At 38.1% G+C, this 27480-nt stretch overlaps 1 protein-coding gene across 3 annotated transcripts in view; it reads left to right on the top strand.

Moving 5' to 3' along the window:
* Window positions 1–27480, top strand: part of usp46 (ubiquitin specific peptidase 46) — a 98341-nt gene that overhangs the window by 48809 nt on the left and 22052 nt on the right. For 2 of the 3 annotated variants that reach the window (XM_051927657.1, XM_028802217.2), the window contains exons 3-6: window positions 4897–5110; window positions 7219–7448; window positions 10320–10396; window positions 16721–16804. In XM_051927657.1, the coding sequence (XP_051783617.1) occupies window positions 4897–5110; window positions 7219–7448; window positions 10320–10396; window positions 16721–16804 (605 nt within the window). Of the gene's footprint in view, window positions 1–4456; window positions 4538–4896; window positions 5111–7218; window positions 7449–10319; window positions 10397–16720; window positions 16805–27480 lie in introns of those variants that run through there. The other variant, XM_051927658.1, reaches the window with a different exon arrangement.

Here is a 27480-nt window from a genome sequence, read left to right as displayed (position 1 = left end):
TGAACCGAATAAAAGCTAGCAGCTGGGCTTTGCCGCTAACGTCAGTGGATTCATCAACTTGAAGAGACCACAACAGAGACACTTCATCGTCAGGCGCGTCAAAGTGTTCGCAGATTTGATCTTGTAAATCTGACGATAAGTCTTCAATTCTGCGCGAGATAGTATAATTTGACAAAGGAACTTTCTTAACTTTTTCGGCGGCATCGGGTCCAAGGATAGTTTCAACAACTATTGCTAAAGCTGGTGCAATGACTGATTCAGCCTCTGTATGCGCTTTCTTGCGTTTTGCTAATAACTGAGCAACCTTATAACTTGCAATCAATCCCTTTTCTGGCAGCTTTAGGTAGTTCGTAAGTTTCTTAGCTTGTTTATTTTGTTGAGCCCTGATGTTTTCGAAGTATTCCTTCGGTTGCGCTTTTACAGCTGGATGTTTTGTTTCCAAGTGTCTCTTCAATTTGCTTGGAACAAGCGCCTCATTCGACAGAGCTGAATTGCAGATCAGACAGAATGGCAATGGAGCATCTTCAGGTCCCGAAGATATGAAACCATATCCGATGTAATCTTCTTTGTACCTTCGTTTGGTTCCTTGCTTTTTTTTTAACGCTTTCGCAGTTTCATTCTTGCTAACGTATTTCTCCATGGATAACAATGAATAACGCTTATTGATAATTTGTTATTATTAGCATACACCTAAAAAATTTAAATGAAACACATCGCTTATTATTATCGTTACCAATTCAAAAACTGCTGTGCGTCTGCTAGGGCGGCCTACATTTTAGTCATTATAATAATATATGTATAGTGGAAAATTCCATAACCTGAATAGCTAACACCCCTTTCCGTCAAAATGTAGCATTCCGATTTAGCAGGGCAGAGAAAAGGGGACAGTGCGGGCTACTATTACTGGTCGTTGCAAGTGGGGACGTCATCGCAACGTAGGATAAAAATTTAATAGTAGGCAGACCTGTGTTACGCTACACGTGTAGCGTTCTGAAAACCAGTATAAATTTCAAATATTTGTAGAAACTCCCGCGGCACATCTGCAAATCTTCCGCGGCACACTACAGTTTGAGAAACACTGGTATAACAGAATGCAAACTTCAGTGAACCAAATTGACAATAAGATGTTAGAAATCTGATAGAGATGTGGGGATAGCAAGCACTCTTCACAGCATAGCCCTGGATAGGACTAACTAATAAAAGTTGAAACTATTATTGAATTTTAGGAATCTTTTTGGGTTCTACCCTAATATCAGCATGAATTCCTTGGCATGACTCTTGGTAGTACCCACCATGTTCACAGAGATCATATTGTCTAATAAAACTACTTATGCATGGAGTGTGTAAATTGGAGCATTGAACCAATGACACTAAAGCTGTCAAATTAACAACAAAAATAAGGTTTGAATATTCAAATTAAAAATAAGTAATACTTGAATATATATCTGAACTTTGGTGAATGATTCTGGCTGTTACATGTATGTTTGTATGTGCATGTTTATAATTTATCATTGCGTTAATAATAAAAGCATTGGTGAAGGTGGCAATAGTAAAAACAAAAGTCAGCCCATCTAAGCAGCAACAAATTATTACAGTACAACTGTTATGTAAATGTAATTGCCTTCAAAAATCCTAAGCAGGTTCTTTCTGTAAAAGGGAAAGGATTTGCATAACTGTTTTTTGTTCAGCCTAGTAGTAAGCAAGTCCTTGTTGGGACAGCAAGCCCTAAAATCAACCATGAAAAGGAGTTCAAATACAAGCCACATGCTCTGGTACCCTACTTCACTACATTATAATAATGTTTACTTTTTCTTTTACTCTGCAAAGCATTAACCTTCAATGGTTAGTGAATACTGCAGACTTCAGAAGAAAGTTTCACTTGAAAATGCAGCTCTTCACAAAAATAGGATTTTCTGTATGTACAAAGTGAAGTGATCAAAAAAGAAAATAGAATCTGATACACTTAGCACTGCCTGTAATGCACATTTGAAGCCCAAACAAAACTGCCTATGATTGCTTGACAATGTTAAGCACAGTTATTATTTTATTTTTCTCCATTTAAAGTTTCTTTTTAATCCTTGAGCCCAGCAAATATGAGGTCTCTGTCCATCCCTTTTTAAAACAAACTATGGAACTCTGAGACTGTGTTTCGCAAAAATAACAATGTATTAAATATTGCATTGTAATGATCTCTAAAGTATTTCTCTTTGTTATAATAAAAAAACCCTGGGACGAGACGTGCCTTTTTCAGAGAGATATTTGTGCCACCGGGCGCTCCAGTTTCCTCCCACAGTCCAAAGACATGCAGGTTAGGTGGATTGGCAATTCTAAATTGGCCCTAGGTGTGTGGGTGTGTTTGTGTGTGTCCTGCGGTGGGTTGGCACCCTTCCCGGGATTGGTTCCTGCCTTGTGCCCTGTGTTGGCTGGGATTGGCTCCAGCAGACCCCCGTGATCCTGTGTTCGGATTCAGCGGGTTGGAAAATGGATGGATGGATGGATATTTGTGCCAAGAGATTTAACCACGCCCGGGGCCAGAAATAAAAGACAAAGAGTAGATGACAAGTTAGATTGGCGTGATACACATGTAGGTTAGAGATAATGAAAGTATTAAAATTCGAAAGTCTCAAAAAAATGATAGTAAAGAGCGCATTAGCGCAAACAAACGGAACTTATTACTCAGTGAAATAATGGAACAGCAAAAAGAGATCGCATAGTGTTTGAAAAGGGTTTTCAACCAAGTATTAGAAATGAACATTTTATTTCCAGTTATTTAATTTGTCCAATTACTTTTGAGCCCCTGAAATAAAGGGATTGTGTTAAAAAAATGCTTTAGTTGCCTCACATTTTTATGCAATCGTTTTGTTCACCTCACTGAATTAAAGCTGAAAGTCTGCACTTCAACTGCATCTGAGTTGTTTCATTTAAAATTCATTGTGGTAATGTACAGAACCAAAATTAGAAAAAAGTTGTCTCTGTCCAAATATTTATGGACCTAACTGTATATTGTTTGGATTTAAACTTTAAGTCGGAGACTTGTAGATCGTCTTATTCGTATTGCCATCAGGGAACTGTAGTGTTTCTTCCCAATGAAGAGGCGTATCTGCGAGAATTAAAAGATTTGTTGTTTGGTGAAAGTGAAATCCACATATGTGAGCAGCAGAGACGAGGGTTGACGAGAGAAGCGCCCTTGTAGTCCTAATTTAAATTTTTATTTAGTAGATGTTTTTATTCAAAGCAACTTAATTCTGTAAAACGAGTTTGAGTGTTTACCAGGAAACTACTAAATTAACAAATGATAAAAGGCAAAACATTAAATCAAATCACAGTTGTAGGAAGTAATTAGTTTTAGAAAAATTAAAATTAGAAAAATTCATAGGCATTATGGGTCAAGCCACCATCCACATAAGTTTGAGACTAATTGTGTGACACCACAATATTGGCTGTGGTAGCTTATTGTGCATTGTTTACACTGAAAAGATTTAATTTAAAAGATTCAATTTAAAGTAAAGCACTATAATAATAAAAGGAAAATTCAAATTATGTCAGTTATTTCCTACTTCTAATGATTATCTCTTAGCATAAAACATCAATCAAGTATTAGGTTTAAGAGTGAATAAGAATGTGATCAGATGCAAAACTTTAAGTTTACCAGAGAAGTGTTTAAAACCTTTAGATCAAAAACAGACAAGGGAGGTAGAAAAAAACATCCCAAACAATGCTATGAATCGGTGTGGTTTTAAGTTTACTAATAATGATAACAACCTAAACATTCAAAATTACGAAAAGGCTGATCATGGAAGTAATGTGCAAAAATACATCTGAAAAATACTGCAGCATTGTATAGCATGTCTGGAGTAACACAATGACAAAATTAGTGCAAGTTAAAAAACCATTGTTTCATAATTGGACGTCAGCTTTTCAGATAAGTTTACATTTAAACAGTGATGTTCTATCTGACCAGCCTAAATGGCACATTTCAGCTCTTCTTGTTTGACACAAGCCTTGAAAAAAAAGACATATGTCATTTAGAATTAAGAAGGGATTTGATGAATATATTTTTTTTATTTTTATTATAATGTTTTCTTCAGGGAAGTGTCATTCTGTATTGAAAATAGGTAGGCAGTTTTGTGTGATGACTAAGGTTCTAGACTTTAAACAAGAAGGTTGCCAATTTCGTCACTACCACTGAATTACTGTGTGACTATGATTACATATTGCCTGAAGAAGGGGCCTGAGCTGCTTTGAAAGCTTGCATATTGTAATCTTTTTAGAAATATAGTGATACAGTTTTGAGTACTTTGATTCTGTACAAAAATGACCTACTTGTCTGCAGTCTTATCTCAAGCAAATCAAGATAAAAATGAAATAATACAGCCAGTTTGATTTTTTTTTCATAGAAAAGTGCTGATCATCAAAAATAACCATTGTATTATGAAAACACATTGGAAAACAATATCACCAAATAAACTTATTTTGGATTGCAGAAAACTGGATTTTGTTTTACTTTTCCTTACTCCGTGTATTTATCTATTTTAATGTAAGTGGCAAGCACAGTACTAGCTTTCCATCTATGTGGAGTTTACACAGTCTGTTTGTGTCAGTTTGCACTCTGGTTTGGTTGTCTTGTAAATAGAATATTAGATATGTAATGCTAGGCATTAAAGCATTGTTTAATTGAGAAAATTAGACATTCAGTTGTGTGAACGTAAGAAGTCAATTTAACGAAATGAATTAAAATTTAACACTATTTGTATTGTTAATTTTGGAGTCATCATCTTATGAGGAAAGAATAAGGGTAGTGTTTATCATAGTCTGTGTTGCTTCAGTGGATTACATCAATGAGTGGGTGAAAATATTTATTTTTTTGCTTATGTTTTGTCTTTTGTTTTGTGACAGTTCGGTAACACTTGTTACTGTAACTCGGTACTGCAGGCCCTGTACTTCTGCAAACCATTTCGGGAAAATGTGCTCTCATACAAGACTCAACAGAAGAAGAAAGAAAACTTGCTTACTTGTCTTGCTGACCTATTTCATAGTATTACCACACAGAAGAAGAAAGTTGGGGTGATTCCACCAAAGAAATTTATTTCTAGGTTACGAAAAGAAAATGGTGAGTAAAATAGGAATATTTAGTAAGCATTTGTATTTAGAATTCAAATTGTAACAAGTATTGAAATGTAAAGTTGTATAAAAAGGATTAACATGTGCAGTCCTTCATGGAAAGGTTTGCAACAATAATGCACAGGTAATGCACATGAAGTATCAAACAAAATGAAAAGTTGAAATTTGAAACAACTTTCACTAGGACCATTCAGTCTGAAGCATATGAAGTATATGATTTAAATATATGAAAAGGTAATTCTTGTAAATAATATCATAATTTTTAAAAGTACACACATTTGTAAAATCACATTTCCAAAAACTGTTTTCCTTTAACTTTGAATTTTGTACCGGACTGGTTGCAAGTCAATCTGGATGTAAGATGGACCAGTACAGTGGAACCTTGGGTCACGACTGTAATTCATTCCAAAACTCTGGTCGTAACCCGAAGTAATTTTCTCCATAGGATTGTATGTAAATACAATTAATCCATTCCAGACCGTACGAACTGTATGTAAATATATTTTTTAAGCACAAATATAGTTAATTATACCATAGAATGCACAGCGTAATAGTAAACCAAATGTAAAAACATTGAATAACACTGAGAAAACCTTGAACAACAGAGAAAACGAACATTCTAAGAGTTTGCGTTCTAGTGCTACAAACCGCTCGCTAAAAACACTTTTTTTAATGAGTTTTAAGCACAGGGAAAAACATGAACATTTGAAAAATCCGTAATTTAATAAACAACCAAGAAAAGTAACATTGCAGCAATGTACGCTACAAACCAATCGCTGTAAACAGAAGTGAAGTGGAGGTTAAAATCCAATAGAAAAAAGTCTTCATTAAATACGAGGTTAAAACAATGCACGAATCAGTCTCTTTAAAAACAAGCCAGGTACATTCTTTAACTGCCTTCTCAGCCTTATGCGGCCAGCCCTCTCTCTCTCTCTCGCTGCACAGGGAATGCATAGGGAGAGACTGAACACGTGTGGAAATCATCTGCGCACACAAACCGAAAGAGAAACTGGCTTGTTCGTATACAGAGTGTGTGGTCGTGAACAGATGCAAAAGTTTGGCGAACTTTTTGGTAGTAGCCCAATTTGTACGTGTTCAGAGACGTTCATGAACCGAGGTTCCACTGTGTATGTATTCAAACATAACTACATGTATGGTGCTATATAATATGTCCCTTAAGTCATATTGTTTGTTTTATATCCTTTTTAATCAACATTCTTAGAAGATTGTGTAGATTTTCTGCCATATTTTTATAAATTATTTTATTTTATTATTTTGTTTCATTATGCTTTTGCTTGTGTGAGTGCCAAACCTTTAACAGCTTTATGAATCCTTTCTTTGTCTGTTATATTACATCATCAGTGTAAGCCTCTTCCCAATGTTCACTGTGTTAACTGTCAGAGGAGGAGTAGTACTGGCAGTTTGAGGTACTCATATATTTTCTGTTTTAACATTTCAGCTTGTTAATAATAAACATGAACAGATAAAAAAGAAGTTCTGTGTTGTTTCATTAGTCCTTTTTGTGTCTGTTCGCACGAAGCAGCCCTTCATAAGTTACGTAGAAGCTTCGGAGGTTAACCAGGTTCAAAACATAGCAGTAAAGCGCGTGCTGCGAACACTTACAACAGTTACAATAGGATAACTTAAAATCACATGGAATTGCATTTGCTTTCTTTTCTCCTTCATACTGCTTGATCACCTTAATTTTTGTGTCGAGATACTGTAAATTGCCTTTTTTCCTGTAATTGTAAGACAAATCTAACTGAATGTAGTTGAAACCTGCGCCGATAATAAACTGAGAACAAGATGAATTAGTCACAGCATAATAAACGGTCGGTCATTTGCCAGTGAGCCGCGGTATCTGTCATAAGTTGAATGGTCGTATTTTAACTATGACCTATTGGAAATATGTGCAGCAGTCTAGACCTATTAAGTGATATAGTATATAAAAATAAATCTTAATTGAAAATGTTTGACATTATAGAGTCTTAATATTTTGAAGTAAATTGAAGTAGTTCTGCATAAATTAACATTGTTTTCTTTCTGTTTATATTATGTCTTTATTAAGCATTTTGTAATTTGTTTTTTTTTTTGTAGATCTCTTTGATAATTACATGCAGCAGGATGCACACGAATTTCTTAACTATTTGCTAAACACTGTGGCTGACATTCTTCAGGAAGAGAAAAAACAAGAGAAGCACCATGGGAAACTAAAGAGTGGTGTCAGTAGTAACAAAGCAGAAGAGAAAAAGACCGAACCCACCTGGGTACACGACATATTTCAGGGAACACTGACAAATGAGACTCGCTGTCTAAATTGTGAGACTGTGAGTGTTCCTATTTTTTATGTTTAGGGTCATTTTTGAAGCGTGACTATTTTATGAAATAAAAAAACACATTTGCCTAGCAATTAACTAAATATTGGGAAGCAAAAACATGCAACATTTCCGCATATGCCTCAGAAATATAGCCAAAAACTTAATTGCATTTGTCTTCTTTAGTTTTACATTCAAACCCTTTGAGTTCCCAAGGGAGTGAAGTGTTCAAAGAAAATGAATTTTCTTGTCGTTCTAATTAGGTATTGTATAGAACAGATAGGACAGCTTCCATTTACTCATTTTCTCTTAAATACCATGCACATTCTTACTTTCAGCTGCAGCTGATGCACCACTCCTTTAGTAAACAAATGTTTTCTTCCCACCATCCTAGTTTGCATAGCCCTATGGCCAGAACATTAACTAAAAATAGTGCTATTATATTCAGTGTATTTCATAATAAATTTCACTGGGTGGTCACTTTACTTAGTTATTTGTATTATTGTTTTGCTATATTATTTTGTTGCTAAAGCTAAATCAGATGTAGGAAATCTGATTTAGTGAATCTCAGGCCAAGAAAATTTCAATACCGATTTAAAACATAAGAACAGGACTGTCATGAATATTGTGTAATCACCAAATTTCAACTCTTTTATCTGGCTGTGAACATTTTACATAATAGTTGGAATTGATGACTTTACATTCAAATGTCACTAGCCACATTTTGGCTTCCTTTGCATCTGTGGTGATACTACTTCATCAAGGGTTTTGGGAAGGGGGGTTATGGGATTGGGGTTGGTACAAAGAGGGTGTACATCTAGAAGTCAAGAACAGGAGCATGAGAAAGGTGTCCTGCAAACGGCTACACCTGTATATTTTGTTAAAAAAAATGTATATACTATATTGCAGTTGTACATCTTATATGTTGTACCAATGAGGTTCAAAATTACTTGTCTTGCTAGCTATGGTGGAAGTTGGAAACTTCAGCCTGTTGAGCTGATGGCTCGTTCATATTAAACTTTTTTTTTTTTTTTTTTTTTGAAGGTGGGGCTCTTAAGCGGGGAAAAACTAATTCAACGTGCATCCTATTTATGCACTACTTTGAATTTTCAAGAAATATTTATTTTAGCTAAATTTTAAAATGCATGTGCCTTGCAAGTTTTGAGTTTAGGACTGGAGAGCTGAAATGTGGATTATGATACCCAAGTAATTTTTTAAATGTTTTACATGGACATTTTAATATTTGCTGTTGTTCAATATTGGCTCTTTGTGGGCCCCATTGGAGCCAGTTGTATTATAAACTTCGCCTTTTCCATTCACCATGAAAACATGAGATTAATGTTTTTTCTTAGGGTAAGTAACAAATATAAAAGTTATTATTGGTTGGAGTATTCTTTTAAATTATTATTAATTAAAATGATGTGCCATTTACATGGTTGTTTGAAATTGGGCATCTTTTTGAATCCGAGTATAATGTCTATCCTTGTATTTTTTTTATTTTCATTTATGACACAGTGTTACATTTTTGTGTGATAATGTTTATAGTATACAATTATATTGAAACATTCTATCTAATCTTTTAATTTTTTTTGCTTACTTTTGCATTTATTTTAAGTAACATCTACTCCCAGATTTGGATGATTCTTTTGTCATTGGTTAAAGGAACAATATATTATTTCATATGTACTTTTTGTAGTAGATTGATATAGTGAAGAGTACCAGTAGCTGTTTTGCAAGGTAAAAGCAGATTGATTGTAGCATTTCTTGCTGATGGTCTGGTTCTTGTTTTTTTCCAGCTTTTTTGATAATCGGATAAATGTACATTCTTTATTTTGATTCACTTTCTGATTTGTGTTGCAGATTTTTATCAGTGCATATAGATTTTCTGTGGTCTGTTTGCACCTTACTACTTTCTATATCTTATAATACTACTATTACTGTATTTAATTGAGAAATCTTACTGGCATGTCATTTCCCAAAGCAAATGATTATTGAATTTTCCAAAGGTCTTTGGTGAATGTGTGTTTGTGCGTGTGCACATGCAAAAGGGTACACTGACATCTGATCTAGGACTGATTGTTGCCTTATGCCAGATATTGCTGGAATTGGCTTTGGTTTCCCATGATCCTGTGTTGGAAATAATGGGTTACGAAAATGTATAGGAAGTAGTAGTAATAATATTTTCATGTTTACAGAGTACAGTGAAATTCTTACTTGCATGTATGATCAATATCCAATATATCACCCCTCTCAAGCTCCACTATGTAAGTGCACGTTTGATTTGGTTTTGGCTGCTTTGGTGTCTTATGCATTTGTTTTATTCCATTAAGCCAGTTATGGATTATGGTATATTAGAGCTAAGCTTTAACTGTGCTGCCACATTAATTTTGAGGGAGTACAGCAGTGCTGTGACTGACTTGTGTTCAGGGCAAGCAGGGTTAGCAAAAAATTTCCATATAGCATGGTTTCAGATAAATATGTGAATGAATCCTGCAGTGACAGCAGTATTGCAGAGAAGTTTTATATTTATTTATATAAATTATACATTATATATTATACTGTAAATGTAGCTATCTGAAGAGAGTAACTCAAAAAGTGTGGATGCAGTCATACCCCTAAAACACTGTATGTAGATATATGGAACAGTTAAAAGAGTATTCAGTGTCTGACTTGCTTGAATTAATAATGACACCTTAAACCGAAGAGCGTCTAATAACTTTTGTTTATTACAATAATTGTATAAATTTAAATAAAGTCAGTTAGTGTTTTGATAATCCAAAATATTCAGAACTTAATGGAAAAGTATACAGCATAAATGCAAATTTAAAACATTGAAAAACAATGTTTTCTTTTACAGATATGTTAATCTGTTTTTATTTGTAGGTCAGCAGTAAAGATGAAGATTTCCTTGATCTTTCTGTGGACGTTGAACAGAACACTTCAATTACACATTGTCTGAGGTAGTAATTTTAAAACTGATGTGTATCACTTTTTTAGCTATTTGGTATTTCCTAAAAAAATAGCAATTAATACTTAATTATCTCCCAGTAAATGTGTATATGTGGGTGGTGTATCATGTTGGCATTGAACAATTCAAAGTTAATTTTTTTGGACCGTCACAATATATTCTGTGTGTGTGTGTGTGTGTGTGTCAGAGGTGATTTTTCATCTTTTTCTGTTTTTATGGCCAATACAGATTTTTAGCATTTTGGCTAAGATCACAGTGAGTTGTTGTATCATGTTCAAGAAAGAACAGTCATGTGAAATAAGTAGGAAAAGCGCACATTTTTTTATGTTTGAAAATGCATAGACTGGTTTCTGATGCTAGCTTTCTTGTCTAAGTCTGTACATCCAGCACCATGTCTGGATACATAGTTCCACAATCACTGTGTGATATTGTAAAGACAAGGGAGGAAGGGTAAGAGATGGTGGAATGGATTCAGCACTTAGACAGCATTGGTTGTGCACTATTCAAAAACACTGAGGGAACACTTAATCGTCACAGTGTAACACCAAGTCAGTGAAGGTTGAGGGATATCAATCTGTCCATTTAGGAAGCATAAGCATAAGTACCTGGTTTGGTACAAATGAAGTGACAACAGGTGCACTGGAGAGGCAACAGCAAGACAATCCCCAAAAGGGAAAGGGCTTTGTAGGTGGTGTCCACAGACAGTTACTCTCTCCTCTTCTGTCCTGAGTGATTCTTCTCTAGTTTTGATTTTTGCATAGTGCCCTTGTCACTAGTAGTAGCACGAAGCGGTACCTGCAGCTGATTCAGGTTGCAAAGGTAGTCCAGCTCCTCCAGGATCGCACATCCATATGTTCTGTAGCAAGAATGTTTGCTGTGTCTCCCAGCATAGACTCAAGAGCATGGAGGAGATACCAGGAGACAAACCATTACATTAGGAGGCCTGGACAGGGCTGTAGAAGGGCATCAACCCAGCAGCACAACCAATATTTGCTCCTTTGTGTGAGGAAGAACAAGAGGAACACTGCCAGAACCCTGTAAAATGAATTCCAGCTGGCTACTGGTGTGCATGTTTCTGATCAAACATGTGGGCCCAACGTCCTCTAGTGGGACCTGTGCTCACAGCCCATCACTGTGCAGCTTGATTGGCATTCACCAGAGAATACAACAATTTGGTGAATGTTAGGCAGCATGCAACATCATCCAGCATGACTAGTTTGGTGGTGGGACAGTGAAGCTCTGGGAAGGAGTATCCTTGGATGGTTTCACAGACCTCCATGTTCTAGGCAACGGTATCCTGACTGCTGTATATGTACCGGGATAAAATCATCTGAGCCATTGCCAGACTTTACGCCGATTCAGTGGGCTATAGGTCCCTCCTGGTGTAGGACAATGCCTGTCCTTATGTGGACTGAGTGTGTAGGCAGTTCCTGGATGACAAAGGCATTGATGCCTTTGATGGGCTGGCCTGCACATTCCCCCAGACCTGAATCTGAGAACCTGTGGGACGTTATGTATCGGTGCATCCAACGCCACCAAGTAGTGCCACAGGCTGCCCAGGAGCTCACTAATGCCCTGATCCAGCTCTGGGAGGAGATCCCCTAGGACACCATCCACTGTCTCATCAGTGGGTTGGTGATTTTGGTTTTTACATCATTTTGTTCTCAATGAATTAACACAGTATTACTCAATAAAGATTTTCCACTTTACAATATTTGATTTAGGTGTTACCTTAATTTCTTGAGCAATGTTTGTGGCCCTTAAAAGTACTTTTGGTGCCTCTAGCTGAAACTGCTGTTTCCTTCCTTGGCCGTCGCTACCAGCCCAATCTACTTAGGCTTCTTCTAGTCAATGCGGCTCAATGTGCTTTCATCTGACTCATCCCCTGTATGCACATTCATGCCACTGAGTCTTGCCTCACAGTGCTCAACAGGGATTAGACATAACACCATCTGCTACAACTTCCCTAGCTCTGTGAGCCAATCCTAGGGCCAGGGTCCTTCCCAGGGCTCTCCAGCTGCCCCACATCTAGGTCAGTATATTTTAGTGAAGAAGTCCCTCCAAAGTATTTATAGATGAGCACTCTAAAATCATGCCCCCACTTCATATATGGACAGCTTTATTTTTAGTCTCCATTCCTTCTGATAGTCCATAGACATCTGAGCAGCTTGTCTCTCTCAAGTCCATTCCACAAATGTTATAATATGTTTTCTATACCAAAATTGAAGCACTATAGTGTTAGTCATTTTCCTCCAGGCTTTTATCATAGTGTTGCAGCCTATGATAAAGTGGTAATTTTACTAGTATGCTTACATATCAAGTAAATGTGGTGCAATAGGCAGCCCTGCTGCCTCTTGGAACCAATTTCCTGGGTTTGAATTGTGCTCCTTTTCAATCCCTGTGTGGACGATGCATTTTGTTCCTATGTCTGTCATGTTTTTTTCTTTGTACTTTGGTTTTCCTTCCACATTCCAATGAGGTGCACATTAGATTTAATTGGCAACTCCAAATTGTTTGTGCTTAAGTGCATGTATTATGAAAGTGACAGTGCTTGGTAATAGTTCGGCACACTATCCATTGTTGGCTTTCTGCCTGACATCCAGTATATACATTTATGCAGACTGTTTCTTTGTAGTGCTTAATTTGAGGATTACTTAATTTGTGGTGATATTTGGGCTTACATTTCAACATGGAACTGAATCAGTCATGGTTGGTTTAACAAAATGATGCGACCAATGAGCTGAGAGTTGCAACTGTGTTATTTTGTACATGTCAAATAAGGGAATTAGAAATGATAATGAGATAAGCAGTCTTCATTCATTCCCTGAATGTAATGGGTGTGGCAATAATTGTTTGCCTGTCCAGCCATTGATTTTTCTTATCAGATTATCCAGTTTAGCATCACAGGGAGCTGTTGCCTGTCATGGCTGCACTGCACATGAGAAGATAATCCACCCTGGACATGGTGCCACACTCACACATATATGTACTCACTCAAATGGGAACAACTTGGAGTCATCAGATAACCTCATCTTTGAGGCTGTTGGATGCAAGGTGCAAAATTGGAGTACCTAGGGGAAAACTCACACAGATGCAAAGATAATGAGAAAACCCCATACAGCCTGTGGCAGCTTTATTTGCAGCATTTATAAATTTAAGCAAGTGTTCAGTGAAGTAGTATAGTACAACGTTAATGGCACCTCTGAACTGCCGAGTAGTGCAGTTATTGGCATGGCTAATACAGCATACTTCATTGCTGGAAAGGAGTTGGCATTCACTAAATTTGTGATCTTCAAAGAGTTCTTGAAGCTAAAGTAGTGTGCATTAGTATAGCTAAAATGTAACAAATACATTAAAATCACATATAGCACATGTTGGAATGCCACAGGAGTCGCTGGAATGCAGTCTCTTTGCAGTTAAGGCCTGGCCAATCAAGTCCAGAGGCTAATTCCACAGACATACAGTAAATCCACAGACATAAGCAATCATTTATGTTAAATACCTTGAAACCAACAACATAGATACTGTTATATGAAGTCTGAATTGATAGATTCATCTTTATTTGAGAAATTTGTTTTCACAAAGGTAACTATAATGTTGGGGTAAATATAAAAAAAGATGGAGAGAGAATTAAACCACCAGGAGGTTATATCATTTGAAAGTTGAATTAATTAGAATTAGTCCATTGAATGCTACTTTTCTGTTAGTGTTTCTAAGCAGTTTAATATTTTTGGCATGTACTGGTGTAATCTCACAATAAAAGTAAAAACCCATAAATGCCACAAACCAGATAAACTGACATACTGACAAGACGTTTTACAATAACACCTTTAAAGGGCTGGTATAAATGAGACATTGTAGTTACAAGTATCATGTATATTTTTTATATTTATGTGACACTGATATAATAATGCCTAAATGTAATTATTTTAGTATTGATTTTATCCTGTATTTCTGGTAATCAGTTACCAAAGAGAAAAGGTTGGTGAATAAATATGGTACCTGTCAAAATGCATCAGGCAGACAGTGATAATCTTATCATTCTTTATAAATCACAGTATGCTAAATCCTCAATTAGTTATTAATTACTGGGGACAGTTCAACAAAAATACTTTAGCTCCTGGTGTATGTGTACAAAATGGGATGCAGCTAACTGTAGGATTTATAGATTTTAAAGAAGAAACATCAGCTGCTTTGAATTCACGTCATTGCCTGAGGCAGTAAATGTAACTAAAATTGTGACTATTTGCTGTTATTTCTCACTATTTTGTCAGTATTGAAAAGGAAAACTGCCAAATCTAGTGACATAGTTAATTGGCTGTGCTGCTGCTTGATCTCAGTATTTTGCCCATCCTTTATGACAGCTTCCTACAATAAGCTTAAACACAAACAACTGCAACAGAGTTGGCAGATAGTACACATGTAACATGCATTAATTATAAATAATTCTGAAACTTAAATATTCAGTGCCTTTAGTCTAAAATGTTAGGTTCCATAATGTGCATTTATAAGATAGTTATTCATCACTACTAATGTTTAAAATCACATACAGTATATTACCCACAGGTTTTTTTTGTCAAAATCACCACACATACATAAAACTTTATTTATATTAAAAAAATTACTCAAAATACTTTAAATACTACCCTTATTTTATCATGAATAATTGTTCATGTATTGATATATTTTAGTCTTAATCAGCAGGACTGTACTATTTTATGATGTGGTCAAAATGTTTTATATATTTCTAGATAGATAGATAGATAGATACTTTATTAATCCCAAGGGGAAGTTCACATACTCCAGCAGCAGCATACTGATAAAAAAAAATATTAAAGAGCGATAAAAATGCAGGTATAACAGTCAGTAACTTTGTATAATGTTAACGTTTACCCCACTGGGTGGAATTGAAGAGTCGCTTAGTGTGGGGGAGGAACGATCTCCTCATTCTGTTAGTGGAGCAGGACAGTGACATCAGTCTGTCACTGCAGCTGCTCCTCTGTCTGGAGATGATGCTGTTCAGTGGATGCTCAGTGCCCGTCGCTCTGCCACAGATGTCAAACTGTCCAGCTCCGTGCCTACAATAGAGCCTGCCTTCCTCACCAGTTTGTCCAAGTGTCCCTCTTCTTTATGCTGCCTCCCCAGCACCACCGCATAGAAGAGGGCGCTCGCCACAACTGTCTGATTGAACATCTTCAGCATCTTATTGCAGATGTTGAAGGACGCCAGCCTTCTAAGGAAGTATAGTCGGCTCTGTCCTCTCTTGCACAGAGCATCAGTATTGGCAGTCCAGTCCAGTTTATCATCCAGCTGCACTCCCAGGTATTTACAGGTCTGCACCCTCTGCACACAGTCACCTCTGATGATCACAGGGTCCATGAGGGGCCTGGTCCTCCTAAAATCCACCACCAGCTCCTTGGTTTTGCTGGTGTTCAGTTGTAGGTGGTTTGAGTCGCACCATTTAACAAAGTCCTTGATTAGGTTCCTGTACTCCTCCTCCTCCTCCTGCCCACTCCTGCTGCAGCCCACGATAGCAGTGTTGTCAGCAAACTTTTGCACGTGGCAGGACTCCGAGTTGTATTGGAAGTCCGATGTATATAGGCTGAACAGGACCGGAGAAAGTGCAGTCCCCTGCGGCGCTCCTGTGCTGCTGACCACAATGTCAGACCTGCAGTTCCCAAGACGCATATACTGAGGTCTGTTTGTAAGATAGTCCACGATCCATGCCACCAGGTATGAATCTATTCCCATCTCTGTCAGCATGTCCCTAAGGAGCAGAGGTTGTATGATGTTGAAGGCGGTAGAGAAGTCCAGAAACATAATTCTTACAGCACCACTGCCTCTGTCCAAGTGGGAGAGGGATCTGTGTAGCATATAGATGATGGCATCCTCCGCTCCCACCTTCTCCTGGTATGCGAACTGCAGAGGGTCGAGGGCGTGGCGGACCTGTGGCCTCAGATGGTGAAGCAGCAGCTGCTCCATGGTCTTCATCACATGTGATGTCAGAGCGACAGGCCCGAAGTCATTCAGCTTACTAGGACGTGATACCTTTGGGACTGGGGTGATGCAAGATGTTTTCCAAAGCCTCGGGACTTGTAACAAAATTTACAATAATGATATGATTATTTTTTGTGTAATTTTAAAAGGCTTCTCCATGATTCTGTTTTATGTATACAAATGTTTAAAATGCAAAAACACGTGTATTTCTTACATGAGTATTATATAGCCAGAACTTTTTTCCATGTTGGTTGTGAAATGTGTAAGGTTTATTGCTGATGAGAAACTTCTTTTTTTTTTTGTCATTGATTGGTCTCAGGGATTTTAGCAACACAGAAACACTGTGCAGTGAATATAAGTACTACTGTGAAACCTGCTGTAGTAAACAGGAAGCACAAAAACGGTAAGTCTGTCCATCTGCTTTTATCACACTTATCTTTTTACTCTTCTTTTTAATCTCTCTTACAATTTAGGTCTTTTAGGATGTCAGACACTGCAGTTTTAATGGTCAAACATCTGTATTTCTTGGGTTCTTGACCTCTTTCGGATTGCGAATTTGAATTTGTATTGCATGCGTTTTGCTCATTTGTATTTCCTCATCCTTTGCCCTTTTGTATTGATTACTATGTCAGTGTATTACAGATTACATATCTTTTGACCACCCATACGTTTTCCAGTACAGTAGTCTGTTTATTTAAATCAGTTTCAAAAACACTCTTAACAGTACAAGTTCATCATTCTTCTTTGTATTGTACTGAATGGAGACATCAGTTGTTGTGGCTTAACCAACTTTTTGTACTTCTGTCTTATGAACAATGTAAGTGCTTTATGTGAAAATATTCATCCCCACCAGGCGTTTGTCCTGTTTTGTCACATTACAACCTGGAATTAAAATGGATTTTTAGGGGTGAGCACCATTTGATTTACACAGCAAGCCTACCTATTGAAAGATGCCAGATATTTTTTATTGTGACACAAACAATAATTAAGACAAAAAATAAAAATGAAATCATGAGTGTGCATAGGTATTCACCCTCCAAAGTCAATACTTTGTAGAGCCACATTTTGCTACAATTACACTTGTAAGTCTTTTGGAGAATGTCTCCATTAGCTTAGCACATCTAGCCCCTGAGATTGTTGCCCATTCCTCAAGGCAAAATAGCTCCAACTCCTTCAAGTTATATGGGTTCCGTTGGTGTACAGCAGTCTTCAAGTCATGCCACAGATTCACAGTTGTATTGAGGTCTGGGCTTTGACTAGGCCATTCCAAGACATTTAAATGTTTTACTTTAAACAACTCCAGTGTAGTATTATCAGTACATTTAGTGTCTTAGTCCAGCTGGAAAGTGATCCTTCATCCCATTCTCAAATCTCTGACAGACTGAACCAGGTTTTCCTCAAGAAATGCCCTGTATTTAGTGCCGTCCATATTTCCTTCAATACTGACCAGTTTTCCTGTACCCACCGATGAAAAATATCCCCACAGCATGATGCTACCACCACCATGCTTCGCTGTGGAAATGGTGTTCTTAGTGTGATGAGAAGTGTTGCGTTTGCACCACATAAGGCATTTTCCATGATGGCCAAAAAGTTGAATTTTAGTTTCATCTGACTAGAGAACCTTCTTCCATGTGTTCACCACATGTATTTTTTTGTTTAACCAGTTAAGCAAGCTCCAAACATGTTTTTTATTTTTTTGTTTAAGCAATGGTTTTTTTGTGGCCACTCTTCCATAAAACCCTCCTTTGTGGAGTGTATGGCTTAAAAAAGGTTCAATGGACAGGTACACCCATCTCTGCTTTAGATCTTTGCAGCTCCTTTAGTGTTATCCTTGGTGCCAGAGAAGTAAAATGCAAATCAGCATTGGTGGGACATGCTGTTCATTGAATTTTCATTTACCACTTTGTATTTTCATTTTCAAGTTCTCAACATGCAAATATATTTTAATTAGCCTGAGTCAGTGGACGGGGTTTTGCTCTTCAATTCCCCATAATTCTTTGTCCTTCATAGCTGTAGCCACTTTGATTGATAGAATACTCCTCATTTCAACTACATTTAAGTCATGTAAATTTGATCTTTTCACCTCCATAGTGCAAGCTACACAGCAAAACCATCTCACAAAATCCGAAGACCACACATAATTGGGGTTCTGAAGTAATTGTTTAATTACATTATTTAATATGGCAAAAATTAGCCTTTATTACGTCTTAATTTACATTTAATTACACTGAAGTGGTAAGGGGATGCTTTGTACCCCTGTACAGTTTTCACCACCTTGATGACTCGATCGGAGTCTTTATTGTTGTAACTTTTTAAAATAAGGTGATACAGTAGTATTTTTTTTACTTTTATTTCATTAGTTTTCAAAGTAAGGTGATACGGTAGTGATTATTTTATTTACTATAAAGACATTCCATAATTTGTAATTTTCATTTAATTCTTGCTTCTTTTACCATAATTTATTAAGAAGTATATGAATAACTAATATGAGAAATGTGAGGAATATATGAATAACAAATATTAACTATATCAATTAATTTCATATTTCTAAACAAAGAATGAAATGTAAAAAAAAAACTATATATGCTTAAACAGGTGCAAACATATTTTTGAATTGCATTATTTTTATATTGTTGTTTCATATTATCTTTATATTTGTATGTGATCAGATAATTGTTTCTATGAAATTACCTTATTGTGACTGGAATTCCCTTTAATGTCTGTAGCTCATCAGTCTTAATAATCTTATTATTAAGTGTATAAATATTCACAATGATGAAGTATACAGAATTACTGGCATGCTACCACTGGGTAGGATAATTAGGAAGTACCGTCTAGGGTGGACAGGACATGTCAGAAGAATGGATGATTATAGGTTACCAAGGTTTTTGATGAAAAAAACAAAGACCAGGAAAGCCTCTGATTGATTGGATGGAACGTTTGAAAGAAGGTTGTTCTTTTACTGATACGCAGATACCATGTGGACAGTGGGAAATGAAATCAAAGGACAGAGCCAAATGGTGGTCGACTCTTTCATTCCTAACTTCAAGAGAAGTTCTATTATTATTATTATACAACAAAAAAACAAAAGTACAAAGCGTCTTGTTTCCACAAAGTATTGTGGAAAATGGAAGTGCCCATTGACATGTGCTAATTAAAATATATTTCTCTCTATTATAAAAAAAAAATCCTGCAGAGAAACAGTAGGGCGTCGAGACATGATCTTCACATTAAGATCACGGAAGACACTTGAAAGACCTGCGAGACTAAAGAGATTAGTCACGGAGCCTCTCGTGGGGACCTTAAACATGAGACTTTGTGCCAAGAGATTGACCCAGGACCGTCTCACGATGACGTAGAACATGAGATTCTTGCAAGACACGCTCTACTTACAACCAAATAAGAGCACAGGCAGCAGCACACTCAGTTGGTGTTTTGGCTTTGAGCACACACAGATCCAGGGCTCTCAGCACATATAAAGCGTATAAGGACAATACGTTATAGATGAAACGTAGACGACTAAGTGAAGAAGAAAGCAGCGTGGAGAAAAGAGACTTAAAAGCGTTGGAGAGACAAAAAAGAAAAAGAATAGTCTAGGTGCAAATTCAGAAAATAAGGAAAGTAATTATCAGCCCGGAACAAGTGGAATTGAAAAAAAAGCATGTCCAACCCGGACGTTGGCGCTATACACATGCAGAGCAGGCTAGAGATTATGAAAGCAATGGAAATCGAAAGGCTCAAAAAAAAAAAAAAGGCGTGATACACATAAAAAAAAGAAAGTAAAGATTGCAGTAGTGCAAACAAACGGAAATTATTACCTGAAAAGGGAAAATAATCACGGACCAGGTGTAATTGAAACAAAAGCAGGATAAAGCGAGGTCAGAAATAAAAGACAGAGTAGAAAACAAAGTAAAATGTCATAAAGAGGTTAAAAAACAAGGGGGGCAAACAGATGCAGAGCAGGTTAGAGATAATGAAAATTGGAATTCAAAAGTCTCAAAAAAACATAGGCTTGAAACACATGCAGAGCAAAATACAGAATATGAAAGCAGAAAAAAACGAAAGTGTCAAAACAAAGAAAGTAAACATCGCATTAGCGCAAAGAAAGAGAAATTATTACTCTGAGAAATAACAAAGGCAAATAGAGATCGAATATATGGACATAGGTGATATGTCAGAAGTATGTAAATATTGTAAGGCTTTGAAGTTTAAGTCAAGAGAATTTCAAAAACAGAATTTACCTCACATGCATTTATTGGTTACTTTGCAAAAAAAATTATTAACTGCTGATGATGTAGATCGTTTTGTCTATGCTGAAATTCCAAATGGAGAAACCTATCCTGAATTATGTTACAAAGTCATTAAACACATGTCTCACTGACCTCATTATAAAGATTCAGCACATTGGGACTTGAAAGATTTCAAATATTGTTTTTACAGAAGTTCAGAAATAAAAATGAAACTAATGAAATAACAACAATTCAAAGAAAAAAAATCTTAAAAGCGTGTATCCGGAAAAACAAAAACGGGGGTTGGCGAGTGAAGTGAACAGGGGGCGAAGCCCCCTAGTGCCAATTAAAATATATTTGCATATTGAGAACTTCAAAATTAAAATGCAAAGTGGAAATTGAAAATCCAATAAGCAGGTGGCGCCAGTGCTTATCTGTGTTTTACATTTCTTTTTTGAAGCTTCATTTCTGTTCAGGCTGAAAATAAAATTGCAAGTGCTATTATTTCATTATATTTTTAATTTTTGCAGCATTCTTGCACATAGACTTTGAAAAATAAATAGCAAAAGATTTTTCTATTTTCATTTTATAATTTTAATTTTCATTTCCTTTTTAGCAGAAAAATACCTTTCATAGGTGTGCAGCCTTCTATTTTCAGGTTGTTAGTGGTGCCATTTTCTTTCCATTTTGATATAATGGATGTAATGGTGCTCCATAGGATATTTAAAGTTTGGGATATTTTTTTATAACTGATCTATACTTCACCAGTACTTTGTCTCTGACCTGTTTGGAGTGCTCCTTGGTCATCATGTTGTTTGCTTAGTGGTATTGCCAAGTCAAGCCTTTCAGAGCAGGTCTGTGTATACAGTCATCATGTGACAGATAATGTGACACTTTGACTGCACACAGGTGGAGTCTAATCAACAAGTTGTTAGTTCTGAAGTTAATTGGTTGTAACTGATATTATTTAGGGGTTTCATATCAAAGGAAATTTATACATATTCACTTATAACTTTTCAGTTTTTACTTGTTTATATATGTGTATACAGGTAGTCCCTGAGTTACGGACATCTGACATACAAACAACTGATACTTACGAACGGGGCCACAGCTGCTCCTTCATCTGTCGGGGGGACGCGATGCAGTCTCCTCAGTAACTGCCGCTCTGTTATCTTCAGCCTGGGGTACGCTGCATGTGGTGGCTGGACGGAGGCTGGAGGTGGGGCGGTTTCGCTGCTTGTGCAGTGTAGTGACCCTCAGGTGGCTTTGGTCGATGAATGGGGTGGTGGGGGCTGCACCCCATTCATTCTCAGTGGACGTCTGGGTGCGCGGCAAGCAGTCTATAGTCACTGGGGCCGCAGCTACCGTGTTTCCCTGAAAATAAGACCTACTCCGAAAATAAGCCCTAGCATGATTTTCAGGCTGCGCTATAATATAAGCCTTACCCCAAAAATAAGCCCTCATCAAGATCGTCAGCTGCATCGCGTGTGCCCAAAACATCCGTTAAATTCCAGAGGACACCTTGCCACAATATCTCTGAAAAGGATGTGTAATGATTACATCCATCAATTAGGGGGTGCGCCCATTTCAGCAGCATCAGCGCAAGACAGAAACAAAATCCCTAGATGGGGCATCAGCTCATCGCAAGGTGAACACAAGCACACAAATACGCCAACTTCATTGTGGCTTCACCAAATCCCCAAACCTTAAAGTCTTTGGATGGAAAACTGAGCACACTGTGGAAACCCACCAGGAAAACCAGCAAACTCCAGGCAGGGATCACAAGGGATGTGACTCCCTTTGAGACAGCAGCGCAACCAGTCTGCCACCGTGCCACCCCCATACAGTGGGTACGGAAAGTTTTCAGACCCCCTTCAATTTTTCACTCTTTGTCATATTGCAGCCATTTGCTAAAATCATTTAAAGTAATTTTTTTCCCTCATTAATGTACACACAGCACCCCATATTGACAGACAAAAAAAAAAGAATTTTTGAAATTGTTGCAGATTTATTAAAAAAGAAAAACTGAAATATCACATGGTCCTAAGTATTCAGACCCTTTGCTCAGTATTTAGTAGAAGCACCCTTTTGAGCTAATACAGCCATGAGTGTTCTTGGGAAAGATGCAACAAGTTTTTTTCACACCTGGATTTGGGGATCCTCTGCCATTCCTCCTTGCACATCCTCTCCAGTTCTGTCAGGTTGGATGGTAAACGTTGGTGGACAGCCATTTTTAGGTCTCTCCAGAGCTGCTCAATTGGGTTTAAGTCAGGGCTCTGGCTGGGCCATTCAAGAACAGTCACAGAGTTGTTGTGAAGCCACTCTTTTGTTATTTTAGCTGTGTGCTTAGGGTCATTGTCTTGTTGGAATGTAAACCTTCGGCCCAGTCTGAGGTCCTTAGCACTCTGGAGAAGGTTTTTGTCCAGGATATCCCTGTACTTGGCTGCATTCATCTTTCCCTCGATTGCAACCAGTTGTCCTGTCCCTGCAGCTGAAAAACACCCCCATAGCATGATGCTGCCACCGCCATGCTTCAGTGTAGGGACTGTATTGGACAAGTGATGAGCAGTGCCTGGTTGTCTCCACACATACCGCTTAAAATTAAGGCCAAAAAGTTCTATCTTGGTCTCATCAGACCAGAGAATCTTATTTCTCACCATCTCAGAGTCCTTCAGGTGTCTTTTAGCAAACTCCATGCGGGCTGTCATGTGTCTTGCACTGAGGTATGTGTGGAGACAACCAGGCACTGCTCATCACTTGTCCAATACAGTCCCTACAGTGAAGCATGGCGGTGGCAGCATCATGCTGTAGGGGTGTTTTTCAGCTGCAGGGACAGGACGACTGGTTGCAATTGAGGGAAAGATGAATGCGGCCAAGTACAGGGATATCCTGGACAAAAACCTTCTCCAGAGTACTAAGGACCTCAGACTGGGCCGAAGGTTTACCTTCCAACAAGACAATGACCCTAAGCACACAGCTAAAATAATGGAGTGGCTTCACAACAACTCTGTGACTGTTCTTGAATGGCCCAGCCAGAGCCCTGACTTAAACCCAATTGAGCAGCTCTGGAGAGACCTAAAAATGGCTGTCCACCAACCTGACAGAACTGGAGAGGATCTGCAAGGAGGAATGGCAGAGGATCCCCAAATCCAGGTGTGAAAAACTTGTTGCATCTTTCCCAAGAACACTCATGGCTGTATTAGCTCAAAAGGGTGCTTCTACTAAATACTGAGCAAAGGGTCTGAATACTTAGGACCATGTGATATTTCAGTTTTTCTTTTTTAATAAATCTGCAACAATTTCAAAAATTCTTTTTTTTTGTCTGTCAATATGGGGTGCTGTGTGTACATTAATGAGGGAAAAAATTAATTAAATGATTTTAGCAAATGGCTGCAATATGACAAAGAGTGAAAAATTGAAGGGGGTCTGAATACTTTCCGTACCCACTGTATGTGTAACTATTAACAGTATTCATTATTTAAACATAGTTAACTATCTGTAAAATGTAACATCCATCCATCCATTTTCCAACCCGCTGAATCCGAACACAGGGTCACGGGGGGTCTGCTGGAGCCAATCCCGCCAACACAGGGCACAAGGCAGGAACCAATCCCGGGCAGGGAGCCAACCCACCGCAGGACACACACAAACACACCCACACACCAAGCACACACTAGGGCCAATTTAGAATCGCCAATCCACCTAACCTGCAATGTCTTTGGACTGTGGGAGGAAACCGGAGCGCCCGGAGGAAACCCACGCAGACACGGGGAGAACATGCAAACTCCACGCAGGGAGGACCCGGGAAGCGAACCCGGGGCCTCCTAACTGCGAGGCAGCAGCGCTACCAACTGCGCCACCGTGCCGCCCCTAAAATGTAACATACATATTTTAATGCATTTCATCATGAATGTGATATCAAGTATAAATCTAAGAATTCTAAATGTGCAGAGAGCTAGAATATCATAAATTTAATGTGTTCTGTGTGGCCATCTATTGAGCTTGCCGCTGCTGTCAGGTCATGAGGAAAAACCAGAAGCGAGTAGCGATTAACAACTGGGTCGGCTTTAAGATGACGTTTACGACAGTCTACTTTAATGATAAAGTAAACTATGAGTTTAAAGTGGACATTTCGAGTTTAAAGCCGAAATTTCGATTTTAATCACAAAGTAGACATTTTCATTATGTCCTTATTTCTTTTTCTCTGTGGCTCAAATACGCTGCCGCACATTCTCATGGTACAAGGTGCAAAAAAAAAAAAAAGATGGCACAGACAATGGTATGTGAGACTTTTAAAATATATCGTGTCATAACTTTGGGGAATATGTGACACTTGAATATAAAAGCACCACGAATCAATTTGTATGTCGGCATTTTGCTTCACCACATCGAACCATTCATCAACCATCAAAGCACGCACATTGATCCTGTAGGATCCTAAAAGCGGCTGGGGCAGCAAGAAATTCAGGCTGGAATTCAGGGTTTGAATGTGGAGAGTTATGACAATATTCTAGAAGAATATTGTTGTACATGAATAAATATAAGATATCCCCTAAAAATAAGCCCTAATGCATCTTTTGGAGCAAAAATTAATACAGTGATCCCTCGCTATATCGCGCTTCGTCTTTCACGGCTTCACTCCATCGCGGATTTTAAATGTAAGCATATGTGAATATATATCGCGGATTTTTCACTGCTTCGCGGATGTCTGCGGTCTACAGTACGTGTGCTTCCTCAGTTGATTTGCCCATTTGAATTCAAACAAGGGACGCTATTGGCGGATGGCTGAGAAGCTACCCAATCAGAGCACAAGGTTAAGTTCCTGTGTGCTGCTGATTGGCTCAGCGACTGAGTGCTGCATTAACCAGGAAGTCTAATCTCACTCATTCAGCATTAACGTGCCCAAGCACCAACAGAAGATGCAAATGATTGCAGAAAAGGTAAAAGTTTTGGATATGTTGAAGGAAGGAAACAGCTACACCGCTGCAGGACACCATTACAGCATAAATGAGTCCACGATTCTTTTTATTTAAAAAAGGAGGAAAAGCATATAAGATCTACGGCCGCAGTGTCCTTTAACCAGGGTGCAAAACAAGTTGCAAGTGGACGTGATAAGGCAGTAGTCTGGATGGAATCTGCTTTAGGGATTTGGATTGAAGAGTGCTGGAAGAAGAACAACGGCGGTGCTAAACAGTCGCCTGAAGAGGCTCCTTTAGAAGAGCTGTAACGCTATACTTTGTTGTGCAGTAAAATTAAACTCATCGTTATCGGACAAGTCGTCGTGTCATTGTTGGTGAGTAACCATAATTAATTATTTACGTACAGTACTTATTACATGTACATAGTTTAGTGTCACTGTACACACATTTTACTGTATACAATTTTTCTTGCATTGTACATATTTATTGCTGGTGGCCTGTCTGTCGTAATGGCTGTAACATATGTGATATTGGAGACGCTCGATATCTTTAAAATAATATTTAGGTTTTACTGTATGTAAACTGTGTTTACATACATAATTTCAACGAATCTTACCTAATATCTAAGAGAATACAAAGGGTTTATGCTGTATAATTGTGCGTGAAATGTTTATAATAGTGTGGGAGAGTTTATAAGGGCTTAAAATATATAAAAATAACCATATAAACATATGGTTTGTACTTCGCGGATTTTCTTATTTCGCGGGTGGCTCTGGAACGCAACCCCCGCGATGGGGGAGGGATTACTGTATAAGACCTGGTCTTATTTTCGGAGAAACATGGTACCACTCGTGTGCAGGACGGAGGCTTGATGGGGTGGTTCACTGCCCGCCCACTGCACCGCCGCAGCTACTGCTGCTGGATGGGCCGGAGGGGGGCGTTTCACTGCCCGCCCACCACACAGCCTTGCAGTGTCCCTTGAACGGCTGCCCCGTTTGTTGTCAGTGGGCTTGTGATGCTGCAAGTAGTGACCTGGTTGTGGCTGAACGGAGGGCAATGAGGGTGAATGGGGTGGCATTGTAGTGTGCCTTGGGTGGCTGCCTGTTGAATGGGGGTGGTGGTGGTGGGCGATTTACTACCTGCCGTTGTCCGCACCCTGTTCATTCTCGGTGGGCAGACGCTGGAGGCAGCATACTGCATGCAAGTGGAGGTAACTGTGTGGTGGGCGGGTGGTGAACCGCCCCTCGCTGCTCCCATTCATTGTCAATAGCAAGCCTGCTTGTACTGTTACGTACATAGCAAAGAACTAACCAATGAAGACCTTATGGAATTAGAACAGCAGATGATAGCATTCAGCAAAGAAAATCAGAACCTAGGGACTCCAACAAAAAAGTTTTCTACAAAAGTGTTAGCTGATGCATTTCATCTCGCAAGCAGGAATGGCAAAGTTAGAGGAGCAAGATCCTGACACACAGAGGTTCACCAAACTTTACAGAACAGTTACCGAAGGCCTGAGATGCTACAAGGCTGTTTATGATGAGATAAAGAAAAACTCCATGCAAACCTCCCTTGATGCCTACTTTAAGAGACCAGTCCCATCCTCTTCATCAAGTCCATCAAGTTCTACCAACATTGTTTAAGGCTGTACTGTATTTGAAAACATTTAAGCATTTACTGTGCATGCACAGAAAGGTAAAAATAAATAATATGTTGAGACAAACATCTGTCCAAATTGCATTTATTAAAATAATGTACCTCTTTCGACTTACATACATCTTGAAAACAAACCTACAGTCCCTATCTCGTACGTAACCCGGGGACTGCCTGTATACTACTAATACATATACTGTATACTACTAAGGAGGTTCTGAGTGATTTAGAAATTGTAAAGGGAGAAGTACTGTTTAGATTAAATAGGCTGAAATCAAACA

The sequence above is a fragment of the Erpetoichthys calabaricus genome, chromosome 5, assembly GCF_900747795.2.
Source record: "Erpetoichthys calabaricus chromosome 5, fErpCal1.3, whole genome shotgun sequence".
Classification (NCBI taxonomy): domain Eukaryota; kingdom Metazoa; phylum Chordata; class Cladistia; order Polypteriformes; family Polypteridae; genus Erpetoichthys; species Erpetoichthys calabaricus.
Note: the sequence above shows the minus strand (reverse complement) of the source record. Positions and strands in the feature narration are given on the sequence as shown.